Genomic DNA, 13,738 nt, shown 5'->3' on the forward strand with positions numbered 1-13,738 from the left:
AAGACTGTGTAGAAACAGGCATTCACATAAATTGCTAGCACAAATTTAAATTGGTTTGATGAAAATTATAAATGCATATACCCTCTGACCCAGCCATCCTACTGTTAAGAACTTATCTAGAGGCAGACTCACACATATGTAACCTCTTACATATAAAGTTATTTATTAACCACTATATTTTTTTAATAGAAAAAATATGTGTTAAATATATATGTGTGTGTGTGTGTAACATTGTAGACTGGAAACAACACACATCTCTCTTATTAGGAGACTAGTTAAATAAATTGTGTTATGTGCATACAATGAAATATAAGGTTATAAAATCTAATGACGGAACCCTGTTATAGCTGATTAGAAGACAAAAGAATGTTGTTGAATGTTATGTATAATATGCTATTATTTGTGTAAAAGACGGAGGAAAATAATAAAATATATTCATATTTACTAGTATATACTTAAGAGAACCCTGGAAGAATATGCCAAAAATTAACAATGATACTTATGTCAAGGAAACATAGTAGGAGGCTTATCATTGAATATTGTTACATGCTTTTTAAATTTCTTAGCCATGTGAACATATTACATATGCAAAATACACCCTCCTTCTTCTATTATTTGGAATGTGTTTGAGATGAGTCAGCCTGATGACAATGATAACACTCTGAGAAAGGCAAACTGCACAGACAGCGAGAACCTGGATCCACGATGACATCACTGGGCTGTAGAATTAACCATCCCCCTCAATTCTCTAACTTGGCACTTCTTATATAAAGATATTTTTCTTATTTGAGCCATTTTGAGTACGATGATGTTATCTGCAGCTGAGGGCATCCTAACTGCTACACTAGTGTAGCAGCTAATTGCCTACTTGGTTGTGTAAACTGGGTAAGGACAACAAGCACATCTTTTCAGTCCCTTTATATGCTTTACATAGTCCTCCTCCTCTCACTTCTACAGACACAACATCCCCTTCTAGTCTTCATTGTCATACCCTTTTGTACTTATGTTTCGCTTATGTTTCCTCTACCTGACAAGAATGCACATTATGAAAGATGAACAAATCCCACCACAGTTCACCTCATGTGCCTCTATTAAACACTGATTCTAATCTTTGCTGACTAAGAAGGTAGCCAGACAGGGGATCAAATATGTGAAGGAAACTGGACTTTCGGTGGTGAACACACAATAGAATATACAGATGTCAAATGATAATGTACACCTGAAAATTATATAACTGCATTAACCCATGTTACCCCAATAAACTTAATAAAAATAAAGAAGGTAGCCAGACTACCAAAGTTACTTACTTTTCCATCAAAGCACCCAAAATAATCAGTGAGCCAGACTCGCCAAGTCCCACTTCATTTTCCTCTTCGTAAACAAAGACTACATTTCCCAGTCTCGCTTGCACGTAGGTTCAAGCCATGTGACTGGTTATGGCCAATGTGTTGTACATATGAAAATTCCAGGCCACAGCATATAAAGGGATGTGAGTTCTCCACATCCTCCCACTTCTCCTATTACAGTAAATATGGAGGCCTTGTGTCAAGATAGCACAGCCATAGATGGAAACAACCTAAATCCCTGAGTCACCTTTTGAAGGTTGCTGTCCTGGAGTATCACTAGACTTTATATGAGGCAGGCAAAAAGAAAACTTTCATGGGATAAACTCTTGACATTCATGGGATAAACTCTTGACATTCTGACTGTTTCATCAGAGCCCAGGCTACCACATCCTGACTCAGCCAACCCTTCAACCAACAAAAATTTACTAAGTGCCTATCATATACCCAACTCTGGGTTAGGAGTCATGAAAAACACAGAAAACAATGTAAAGATTTTTATTCATTGAGCAAATATCAAGCACAGTGCTACACTTTGGTCCCTAGCTAACTCAGCTCCCCACTGATACTCTCTCAAAGCACAATATACAGTACTTTTCTGCTAAACGTACTTTACTTATTTATATGATTCTTCAATTCATGTCTGTCTCTTTCACTAAACTGTACATAGTTCAAATGCACAAACTAGGTATTTCTTGTTGTTTTGAGTTTTTTTGCTACCATATTTCCGGTATTAGCTACCATATTTCTGGTACGAGTACTTGGCACATAGTAAAGACTCAATAAATATCTACTTAATGAAAGGTTTCTATTTACCACAACATTTTTGCCTTCTTAACTATTTTTTATTAAATCAGCAGGGAATTTTAATATTCCTGACTGTACTTAATACCGCTTTGGTTCAACTATCTTTGGGCTCACTGAAATAGAGAGAAAAGCAAAGCTTTTCTGATTTCAACACATCCTTTACATGTTAGAAAACCTAGGAAATTAGTGTATTTCTGGGACATAAGTAAAAGGGATAAATAATTATGACTTATTCATTGTCTCACATGAGTAGGCTAATGATGCAAGTGTATATTCCTTAGCAATTTACTACTTGTAGAGGAGTAGGTTGGTCATGTATTAATAACATAAAGTATAAATCAATGATTCTTTAGGAAATCTCAGTATTATCAGATACAAATCATGTTTCTTATAAACCAAGCTTTAAATTGCAATAAAACATTCAACAATGTAAAATGGGGAACTAGGAGTATTTTCCATGTAATATTTAAAGTAAATTTCTTTTGCCCACCTTGGCTGCCAATACAGTGATATGTAACATAAATTGGAAGTATTGTACCTTTTTTAACAGCTCAAAGAAAAAGTAAATATCTGAAATTAAATTTAAATAAAATGTTTACATTTCATTATCATTTTCTATTCTTTTGCTTATAGCAATTGGTCTGCTTGTTAATATACCATTCATGACACGTAACTACCACCTAAACCCCTAAATAGCTTCCTATTTCCTATAATCCTTAGTATAGTTGGTAGTGTGAAGATTAAAGGTTAGCCAATTAGCCACCCACTACAACTGAGTTAATCTCATAATCTTTGAGATGGTCACAGGGCAGTGGAGTATGCAATGAGGTTTTTTTTTTTTTTTTCTTTTTACAAAGATTTAACTAATTGTGAGACTTAGCAATGCTCTCAAATATAAAGGGCAGCAGGATTTTCAATCAGAAGCTGTGTCATTGCTTTATAAGTCACGGCTTATCTTCTTCTAAGAGACATTGTTATACAGAAACTTCTTTAACAAGTTTCCAAATTCCCTAAATTAGTCAACCATTGCTTATTTAGACCAAAGTCTCACATCAAGGCTTGCTGCTTTAGAATAATGATCAGTAATCCTTAAGGCAAAACTAAGATTCTGTCACAGACAGCTACACATTAATGTTTGTCTAAAGGAAATGCTAATCCAAACTGAAGTTTGACAATACTCTTCTCTCCTTAATAAGGCCACATATGAAGAGGAAGAGAAAAAAGGAGGAAAGGGAGGGGCAGAAGGACCCCTGGGAATGAGAGATGGAGAAGAGAGAGGAGACCAAGTGTTTGGGTAGGAATGAGAGAGGACAGGGAGGACAGAAAATCTACAGGTTCCAGGTGAGTTCTGGTCAAGTAAACCGATCTTGTGGGATTGCTGCCAGTTATCATGGGGCTTTGAAATACTGCTTAGCAGATTAATCCACTTTCCAACAGTAAATGTGTTGTGGTGATAATTTAGCATTAATGACAAATGTGCCATAGAGAGCACATGTACAGCATTTTAAAGTTCTGACAAGGCTTTTTTGGCCAATGTGTTTCTGTAGGTCATGACCTAAAGGAAAGACATATGCCACGACTTACCTGCTCCACAGTGACAAGGAAACCCGCATTGATATAAAGAATTTCAAACATGAACGAAAATGCTGGACGAGACCACAGATTACAGAAGCGAATAAAAACGCTGGCGGAGCCCAGAGCTAGGAGCTGACTGTGAGGAGGACTGAGGAAATCTTTGTGAGTCATCAGAGATATCAGGGAAACCGACTGGCAGAAGAGAGAATAGAGTTTCTCCAAAGATAGAGCTGAGAGTCTCGACAGCTGGTATTAGAAATGACTAAGTAACTTGACAATCTGGAAGCAAGAGGGCAAGGTTGAACTGTGAGCTGACACTGGTCTTGTCTATGATTGCATTCAGATCTTCAGAAGGCTACGTCCAACCGGAAGAATTATTAGGGTATGAAAGTTGGGAATGGAAGGGGAGCCTCACATGTGGAAACTAGGGGTTTTAAAAAGGCAAAAATTTGGTTCATTCCTGGGTTTTGGCACTAGATAGATAGATAGATAGATAGATAGATAGATAGATAGATAGATACATAGATACATAGATACATAGATATATAGATATATAGATTAAAAAGGCAAAAATTACACTTTGACATAGGCAGGTGAGTAAAATCAAAGACCAGAAACTGAGACCCCAAATCTAACCTATTTCTAGCAATCTACTTTGACTTGAACATTTGTTCATTTGCTTATCCCTATACTTACATTGTTTGCCTCTAGTAATTCTACAATGGTGCCACCCTCCCTGACGAATTGGGTCAATGCTATCTGAGTGTCCATTTCATAGCCCTTGAATAGATTCCCAGGGATTTTTCTACATAGCATTTGAAGATGGTTTTATCTAGCATGCATTTTCTTATTGATCAGATTCTAATGAAATGTCTATAGGATTGCTCTTTTTGGACAGTTATAAGCTGAACTGTGTCCCCACAAAAATTCATGTTGAAATCCTACCACCCAGTACTTCAAAGTGTAATAATATTTGGAGACAGTTCTTTAAAGAGGTAATTAAATTAAAATGAGGTCATTAGAATAGACCCTAATCCATATGGCTGGTATCTCTATAAGAGGAGGAAATTTGGACACAGACACACTCCCAAAAATGACAATGTGAAGACACAGAGAGAAGATGGTCATCTATAAGCCAAGGAGAGAAGCCTAGAACAGATCCTTCCATCATAGACCTCAGAAGGAACCAACCCTGATGACAACTTGATCTTGGACTTCTGGCCTCCAGAAAATACATTTCTGATGTTTAACCATCCACTCCCCCCTTATCTGTGGTACTTCACTATAGCAGCCCTAGCAAACTAATATAAGCAAGTATGTGTACACATATTCACCAGTAATTCACCTTCCAGGCCACCTACCATTCTCTTTCCTCTTTTTACCCTCAATAATTTACTTTCTTCATGGTGATTAGTATCTAATTGCCACATTGGTTTCTTACTCTCAGCCAGACTCCATACCACCTGGAATAGACCATCACTATGTTATGTCCATTTTTACTTCCATCACTCCTCAGGGGTCACCTTTACTCTATAATGCTCACATACTTTTAAACAAAATTCTTCTGGAAGCTCATTTGAACTAACCTAGACTTCTCAAACAAAAAGTATAATATATGTGTTTCCCTCGGTTTCATTTTGAGAGCATATAAAAAAGCCTGGCTGGTTTCCTAAATTACATCAAACCCTCAGGACTTTAGTTATCTTTGTTTCATAGTTCCTTCTCAGTCTGGTCTCTCTGTCCCCACGCTTCCCCAGCTGTTTACCAAGTAATACCTTGAAGTCCACCACGTGCACCAGCCTTAAACACAGGAGGAGCAGAAAGCAGTCCTACTGGTAGGACTTCAGAGGTCTCAGTAGGCCTCCAAGCCAAATACCTTTGCCACCAACTTTCCAAATCCCCTAAAATTCTCCCAACAATTAATTTATTTTGGGTTCAAGGAGGCTTCAGCTAAACTACCTCCAGAAGGTAAGTCACTGCCAGCCATAGGTTTCATTGCAAGAATGAATGTGTGACTGTTTACTAATAAGACAACAAACAGCACTGGACACTGAGGAAAGGGGACACGAACAAGATTTGGAAAGGGAAAATGGGAGGGCAGAGGATCAGATTCAGAACATGGAACAAGACTGGCCAAGGAGGCCAGGTCCCTCTCCAGCACTCAGGAAGTGGACAGGAATGACAGGAGGACTCTTGGGAACAAAGTAGACAGCATAAACTCCCCGCTACCCTGATGGTGACACTATGCTCCTGAAATAACATTTGATTTTTGTAAAGGTTTTAGAGCTTACAAAGCTCTTCGCATAGCAATCACCTTGTCTGGTCCAAACAACAATGAAAACGAGGCAGAACACCCATCTCCATCTTAAGGTCAATGATGTTGAAGCCAAGATGACCAAGTGAGTTGTAAACAACAGAGCTGAGTCCTTCTAACTCCTGGTCCAGCTTTCTATGGAGAGTTCACATCTGAAGACACACAGATCTAGAGGAAATTCAAACTCTGAGACTGATTAATTCTAGAATCTTGTGCAAGTTACCTAATCCTTCTGAAACTCAGTTTCTCTCCTGTAAATTAAGACATTATAAAGATCTCCTGAGCAAAGGCCCATTAAGAGCTTAGCATAATGCCTGGCACACAGAAAACACACAGCAGACATAAGCCATTAGCTCTCACTTCTGGTATACCGTGACAGAAAGCAGTGGTTCTAACCTGTCACCTGTTAGAATCACCTGAGGAGTGTCCCCCAGGCCTCTTGCCAGACTACTAATTCAGACTCGGCAAGTATGTGGTCCAGACACTTGTATTTCTATTCTTTTCTTTTCTGTCTCCTTTCTTCCTTTTTAAAATTTTTTTTATAAGCCTCTTAAGTGCCACAATTACAAACAAATGATATAAAGCAGTATTTCTCAAACTGTGAGGTACATTCAAATAGCCTGAGTATCTTGTTTAAATGTCGATTCAGATTCAGTGGGGCTGGAGTGGCATCTGAGATTCTGCATTTCTAACATACCCAGGTAACCTTGCCACTGTTCCTACAAGGCCACACTTTGAATAGCAAGGATATAGGTAACCACAGGGAAGAAAGGGGTGATAAACAAGAGGGGGCCAAAACAACAACAAAAGCATAAAGGCCTAACGAATAAGTTGGCTCCTTCTACATCACAAAATGACACAATGATAAGCAATAAGCAGGGCCTGACATATCCAGCAGTAATTTACTATTCGTCCTAGTGACCACCTCCACCACTACGAGGTCCAAGTATTTAGATGTTTTCTCCCCTCTGATCTTTACCTCTCTACTTCACCCCATGAAACTTGCTCCCTCTGTTGACTGTGCCTTTATTTAATCTCTGAACTAAAAAGACCTCTTCCTTCAATGTAGAGGCCCTTCTTGACAGATGGTACTCTTCTTCCTTGGATCTCCTTGCTCACCTGTTCGATTTCAAAGCCCTAAAGCATGGCCTTCCTCCGTTCACTTCACTCCTGTACCCAAGGGACCACATACCACCAGAGAAATATTGAAACGAATGGCCCACTGGAGGCTTCTGCATTGTTTACACACTCTGCCTGAGACACAACTCCCCCTCACTGACTCCTTGGTTTTATTTCTCCACAGAAACAACATAAGATTTCATCTAGCTTCCTGTATTTTACAATCTGTTTCTAAAAATCTTGGATCAAATGTTCCTGAGAAGACTGGGACTAATAAGAAACTGTTTCATCCTCTTCGGCTTGCCCAAGGGCAGTGATTTGCAAATCTGGCTGCAGAATCACCTGAACATCTATTACTATCCCCCCTCACCCCCCGCCACTCCAATTTAATTGTCTGAGGTGGGGCCTGGTAATGTGTGGCCAGGGGTCGAAACCATTGCCCCTGGGAAGCCATATCACACTTAACTAAGCCGGAACAAGCTGCCTTTCCACAATAACAGCATCATCTCTGATGGGAAAGGGGGAGAGGAAGTTTCTATCCTAAGTTCATTTCCTTCTGTGACTGTCCCCACGATGATATTAAGGGAATTCTGGAAGCCGGGAGGAGGCCAATTCTAAAGATGTAACAATGCACGACTCATTAACCTTAACCTTGGAAAGCTGGACTTCTCTAGGTCTTCCGGCAGAGCTGGGTACAGAGAAGCTGTCACCTCATTGGCAAAGAACGGAGAGAAAAATGCAATTACCACTCCTCTACCTCCAGGAACCAGAGACTAGTCTTATCTGGACACCTTTCCTCAACATGCCTTTAAAAAAAAAAAAAACACATTTTCCCAGATAAGTATATAACTTCAGGAGTTTAAAAGGCAACTAACATAGCTGAAAGCTCAACCAAAGAATGCAGCTGTTCTGACTTTGTCTATAGTCTACCTGACCATATCCAGTTTACTAAACCTAGAAAATTAATGAAAACTAAATAGAAAATTACAGGCAAACACTATAAATGAACAGAATATATTTTACTAGTTAAAGAAATGAAGCCATTCAGGAAACAGCTGTACTCTCTGCAAGTAAATCTTCACCCACCATATAATCCCTGTAAATGAAAATATCATACCTGATGAGATCTGGTTCTGCACCCTCATTCTTAAAGGATGCCAGAAGTAGTCTCTCTCGAGTTACAAGATCGTCCAATAGGTTCTGTCTTCGGTCTCCTTCAAGCTGTGTTCTGCAGACATCTTGTTAAGGTCCAACGGTGGGAGAATGACCTCATTTTACCTATCACATTATTAAGTGAGCTCTCCAAGTCAGTTGTCACTGTTACAGACTCAAATCAATCCTATTTAGAAGAGACCCTTCTTCTCCTGCCCTGACCTTCAACTTCACTGATCCTTCAAGCAAAGGATCTTGATAGAACCACTGCAGTGGGACTTACAAACACTGACACAGATCCACCAAACTCCTTGAGAAATAAAGCAAGTAAATATTTTTTTCCTCCCAGTGACCAAGACTGATATGATTATTCCTGTCCAACAGGACAGTCTGACTCAGTGATTCCTTAGGTTTTGAGTTACAGGTGTTAGTGGTTAAGGCTGTTTTCCTAGACTAATACTCTAAGATATTCTGTTTAAAAGGAAAAAAAAGGTTTCTATATTGCCCTTTCTTCCATATTAACGCCTATTAACACCTGGAATATATTTTGAAAAGTGCTACTTTATGCAACAGATTCATTCTAAAAGTTGTTACCGTCAGTTCATTATTTAATACATGCATGATCTTTAATTATGAAGAAAATTACAAAGAAATAATCACAGACTAGGAGTCCAAAGCCTGTTAGTCCTATTTTGACCACTGTGTATGATCTTAAACCAGCTATTTAATCTTTTTGGATCTGTTTCTTTATATGTAATGCCAGAGATGCCAGAGAAATTTAACACAATTCATAAGTCATGGTTAAAAAAATAATCAGGACTAAATCCAAAATTTTATATACTAGTTTTCTTTAAGAAAACTACAAGAGTTCTTCCAGGTCATTTGTTCATGTATGTGTTTAAAGAAATAAAGGAAATGTTAATGGAGAAAACTTCTGCCATAAGGAGAACAAGTAGAGGAAGCTAACGAACAGTTTTGAAAGGCTGTATCTCACTTAAGACATAAAAAGCAAGCACAAAAATAAGCCACCTCAACATGTTGGGCTTCATCTGGCTTTTACTTTTTTATTAAATGGCCTTTGTTTAATTAGAGCTGAAACATTCATGACTGAAAGTAGTTCCAGCCACAATTACCTAGTTATAGTAAGACATTAGTGAGACTGCTGCTTTGAATTTACAGATACTTTTCTTTTTAAAAGAGGGATGACCATCACTGCATTTAGCCACCCTCCTCCCCACAAAAAAAATCTGAGAAATTGGCAGAATCAAGCAGTAGCATCACCATTCCCTGGATGAGAAAACCACAGCCCAGTGAATCTACAACTTGTGTTGCTAATTTTGAATAGAAAGAGCTGGCTAGCTAGTAAAATAGTAAATAAAACTGTAAAAAAATTCTCCCAGTAACAGATAGTAGAAAAATCATAAAAGCTCCAAATTCAAGCATTGTTGATGGCTTTAGATATTTAAACATAATAAATTAATTCTCTCAACATTCCAGAGTGCCATGGTTGTAAAATTACTACCACCACTTTTCCATTTCCTATTTGACAACAGTCACTAAGTATCCCATCTTGGAAACCATGAAGTAGCAACTGTAACTAAGAAACAGTGGGCTTAAGTACCTCGTCTGTATTAATAAAAGGGCAAAGTATTAGCCTTTTGATCAATGCAACCTCAAGAATAAATATTGATGTGTTTCAAATTTGTGGTAAATTGTCAATAAAGCAAAAGACTTTTCTTCTATCTAAAAGAAGTTCCTGAGAAAACAAAAACAAAAATGACAGAAGCTATAACATGAATTCTATAGGACAAAATGGGAATTTTAAATTGTGGAAACTGTTAATTATATCACAATACCAACTAGCCTTATCTTATATTCTATGCTCAACATACTGGCATGGCAATCTGTGGTTTTCAGTATGCAACCACCCAAGCAAACATAAGATGAACTATAATGCAATATTACAACTAAGCACAGATTTAAACATAAAAAGTAAAATTATAAAAGTATCATTGAAAGAAGACATAGGAGAACTTTTTAATAATCTTGGTGTAGGAAAAATCTTTCTAGTCCAGACTGAAAACCTAAAGTCCATGAAGGGAAAGATACATCTGGCTTTATAAAATTTAAAAACTTTTTAAATATATGCAAAATAAAATTACAAGTGGCAACTTAATTGTAGCAAATAAAAAAAGGCAAAAGACATAACAGAGCACAGAAAAAAAGAAACACTAATAACTCTAATCAAACAAAAACTACTCAGCTTTACATTAGTATAAGAAATGGAAATGGAAATATGATTTAACTTGCACCTATCAGATAGGAAACTGTGGGAGGCAGCTCTAGAAAGAGCCAAGGAATCAGGCACTCTCAGACATTCTTGGCTGGAATGTAAACAGGTTCGACCAATTGCCACATTGCCTTCTAAATATCTAAGAAAATTTAAAAGGCACATTCTTTCAACAGGAATTCCTCCTGCATATATATTCACACATCTGTACAGACTTGGAAACAAAGATGTTCACTCCAGCATTATTTATAATAGCCAAAATACTGTAAACATCCTAAAATTCATTAATAAGGAACTAGAGCAATGTAATGCTTTGCAGCCTGAAAGAAAACAAGGAAGCTCTTTATGTACCAATGATAATGGTAATTAACATTTCTGAGTATTTACTAAGTGCTTACATGAATTATTTGATATGAAATAATCTCCAAAATGCAGTGTAGTATTAAACCGAAAAATGATTTTAAAAAGCAGTAGCAGCAAAGAACTAAATAGTGAATGTTCCCATTGTTATTAAAAAAAATCAGATGGTCATATATGTTTGTACATACACAGAAAATTTCTGGGAGGCTATGCAAACAACTGCCTCTAAGGAGGGGGAACTGGGGATTCAGCGGGTAAGAGAGACTTACTTTTCATTAAATATTGTTTTGTATTCTTTGACTCTATCATATGCCAATTAATAAAAACACAACTTTCAAAACTATATGTACAGTATGATCTCTTTATAATCAAATTATTTTTATACTTTCCTCTGTGTGTGTGTGTGTGTATAAATATATTTGTTCATGCCTAGAAAAGCCTGGGATGACAGATACCAACCATCAACAGTGTTACCTTTGAAAAATGAGAAGGAACAAGAGATAGGTGAGGAAGAGAGCACAGTCACTGGTAAAAACAATAAGAAGTGTAGAGGAAGAAAGTATTTTTAATAATAAAAACAGTAAAAATGAGTTTTAAAATTTAGGAGACACTAGTTACAGATTGAAGCTAGTTACAAATAGACTCATTTAATTAAAGAATATCAATTTCAAGAGCAGTATAACTTGGTGATTTTGTTTTCTAGATTATTAGTAACTGAAGAACAGAATCCCAGACACTTAATGCTAGAAGAGGGCTTAGAGATCCCCTAATCTAATTCTTTTGTTCTCCTGACCAGAAAACTAGGGCTCCCTGTGGCTAAGTCACTCGGCTGGTAACAGCAGTGCTAGGCCAGAGCCCAGCTCCTTCTGCTCTAAATCATGGCTTTTCCATTACACTGTGCTGAGCTTGACCACCAAACGTTCCAGGGCTTCTCCAACCTGAGGATCCCAGGGCTGCTCATTTAACTTTGCCACTTCTTAGCATCCTGTTAAAAACAATAACATTACTGGTATTCTAATTCAGAACATTCCCAGAGACTCCATGTAAATCTGGGAAAACCAACACTCCACTAGGAACACTCTACCTCTTTAATTTTTATTTTAATCTATTTTAAGAACAGAACATAAGGAGATTGGGGAGTAAGGGTACTGTGGTCAGAAAATACTGCATGTATGTGGACTCATGGTAATTTGGGGCAGTGGAGACAAGATAAGGAATGACAAGTAGAAAACAAGGCACATAGTCAGTAGCCAGTGCTGGGATGTCCTCTTCCACTGACATGGTAAATAACCAAGGAAGGTCAGAGAACAGACAAGGAAAAAGCTCTAACTACCACAGTACTTTGTCATCAGCTAGGATGATTTTTACATGTGATTATAGCTAATTCAGAGATGTAAGCTTGTAAATGAAATCAGATCCTGATTTCACATTACCAATACCTATTACCAATGTCCTCGAGTCCAGCTTTTCTGCTATAACCTGGTAATCACTTTGAACCTAAGGTGAAATGGAGTGAAGATGGTGCTGGACCCATAGGATGCCACACTCCACTCCAGCTTCTGGATTTTCTCTTTAGTTGGTAGGTTTAAGAATTTAGGCAAGTCTTACTTGTAAATTAATTGCTTTGGAGAAGGAAGTTTGCAGATAATGCTTCCCAGTACCATAACAGAACTGCAAGAGACAGTTTAGGCTCCTGGAGACCACATTTTCTGGCTCACAAAGCATTTCACCCTTTTATTATTATTATTATTATTATTTATGCCTAGAGCACCTGGTCTTCCTAGGTGGTTTCCCATCCAAGTACTAACCAGGCCTGACCCTGCTTAGCTTCCGAGATCAGACATCGGGCTTGTTCAGGGTGGCATGGCCATGGACCATGAACTGTGGCTCCACTGGGGCACAAACCCAGGACCTTCTGCATGTAAAGCAGACGTGCTAACTGCTACACTATGGAACCACGTCCTACCTTTTTTTTTTTTAAGTTAATAAACTCTACTAAATATCTGTTTTGTACAGGCCAGGTCCTTACTGTCCTCAAAGCACTGATCGCAATTTGTAAGTACTATTTTAATACTATTGTTATCTGTGTGCTATGATATAACCTCTTTACATGACTATAAACTCCATAAGGACTACCTGTAAGCTCTCAATGGTATCTGCAATTTTTACAATAATGATATAATAATAAGTAGCAGCTAATCCTCAAGGAGGGCTTATTGTATGCAAAGTGCCATCGACGCATATAATTTAATCCTCACAACAATCCTATAAGCCAGGTATATTTTTGTTATCCTTTTTTTTTCTACAGATGAGAAAAATGAGGCACAAAGAGGTTAAGTAGCTTGTCCAAGGTGACACAGTAAGTGTTGATAATACCTTTTATTTAACACCCACCATTAACAGAGTCTAGTCCTCTGAGGTATTTTAAATATATTTTCTTCAACTTTCACAACAATCTTGCAAAGTATGATTATTCCTACTCTATAGACAATGAAACTAAGGTCGAGCAAGGCGAAATTGCTCTTTGGCCTTGAAGAAGCATAAGAGCTGGTTTTCAATCTTAGTTCTGTCTGGTTCCAAAACCAGTGTTGTTTCTACTACACCAATGGTGCCCAGGCTTTGGATTTCAGAGAGCAGAAATATTTCCAAACCAAATGTGGGAGGTGGGAGACTTATATAAAGTTACCAATTATACATTTTGCCATGTACTGATATTCAAAAAAGACATCAACAGACAAAACTACCACCTACTTTTATTTCCATGGTAAAAAAAAAAAA

General features: G+C 37.6%; 1 protein-coding gene and 1 pseudogene across 2 annotated transcripts in view; both read right to left on the bottom strand.

The window, feature by feature from the left end:
- The window catches only part of STX8 (syntaxin 8), a 226,396-nt gene that overhangs the window by 198,727 nt on the left and 13,931 nt on the right, over positions 1 to 13,738 (bottom strand). Inside the window, exon 4 of one of the 2 annotated variants that reach the window (XM_006922384.3) lies at positions 8,276 to 8,386. The exons of the other annotated variant lie outside the window; for it this stretch is intronic. Within the exon in view, the coding sequence (XP_006922446.1) occupies positions 8,276 to 8,386 (111 nt within the window). The remainder of the gene's footprint in view (positions 1 to 8,275; positions 8,387 to 13,738) is intronic. 2 annotated transcript variants of the gene reach the window in all.
- LOC112471430 lies at positions 12,720 to 12,835 on the bottom strand (annotated as a pseudogene).

Source organism: Pteropus alecto, unplaced genomic scaffold (assembly GCF_000325575.1).
Source record: "Pteropus alecto unplaced genomic scaffold, ASM32557v1 scaffold398, whole genome shotgun sequence".
NCBI lineage: Eukaryota > Metazoa > Chordata > Mammalia > Chiroptera > Pteropodidae > Pteropus > Pteropus alecto.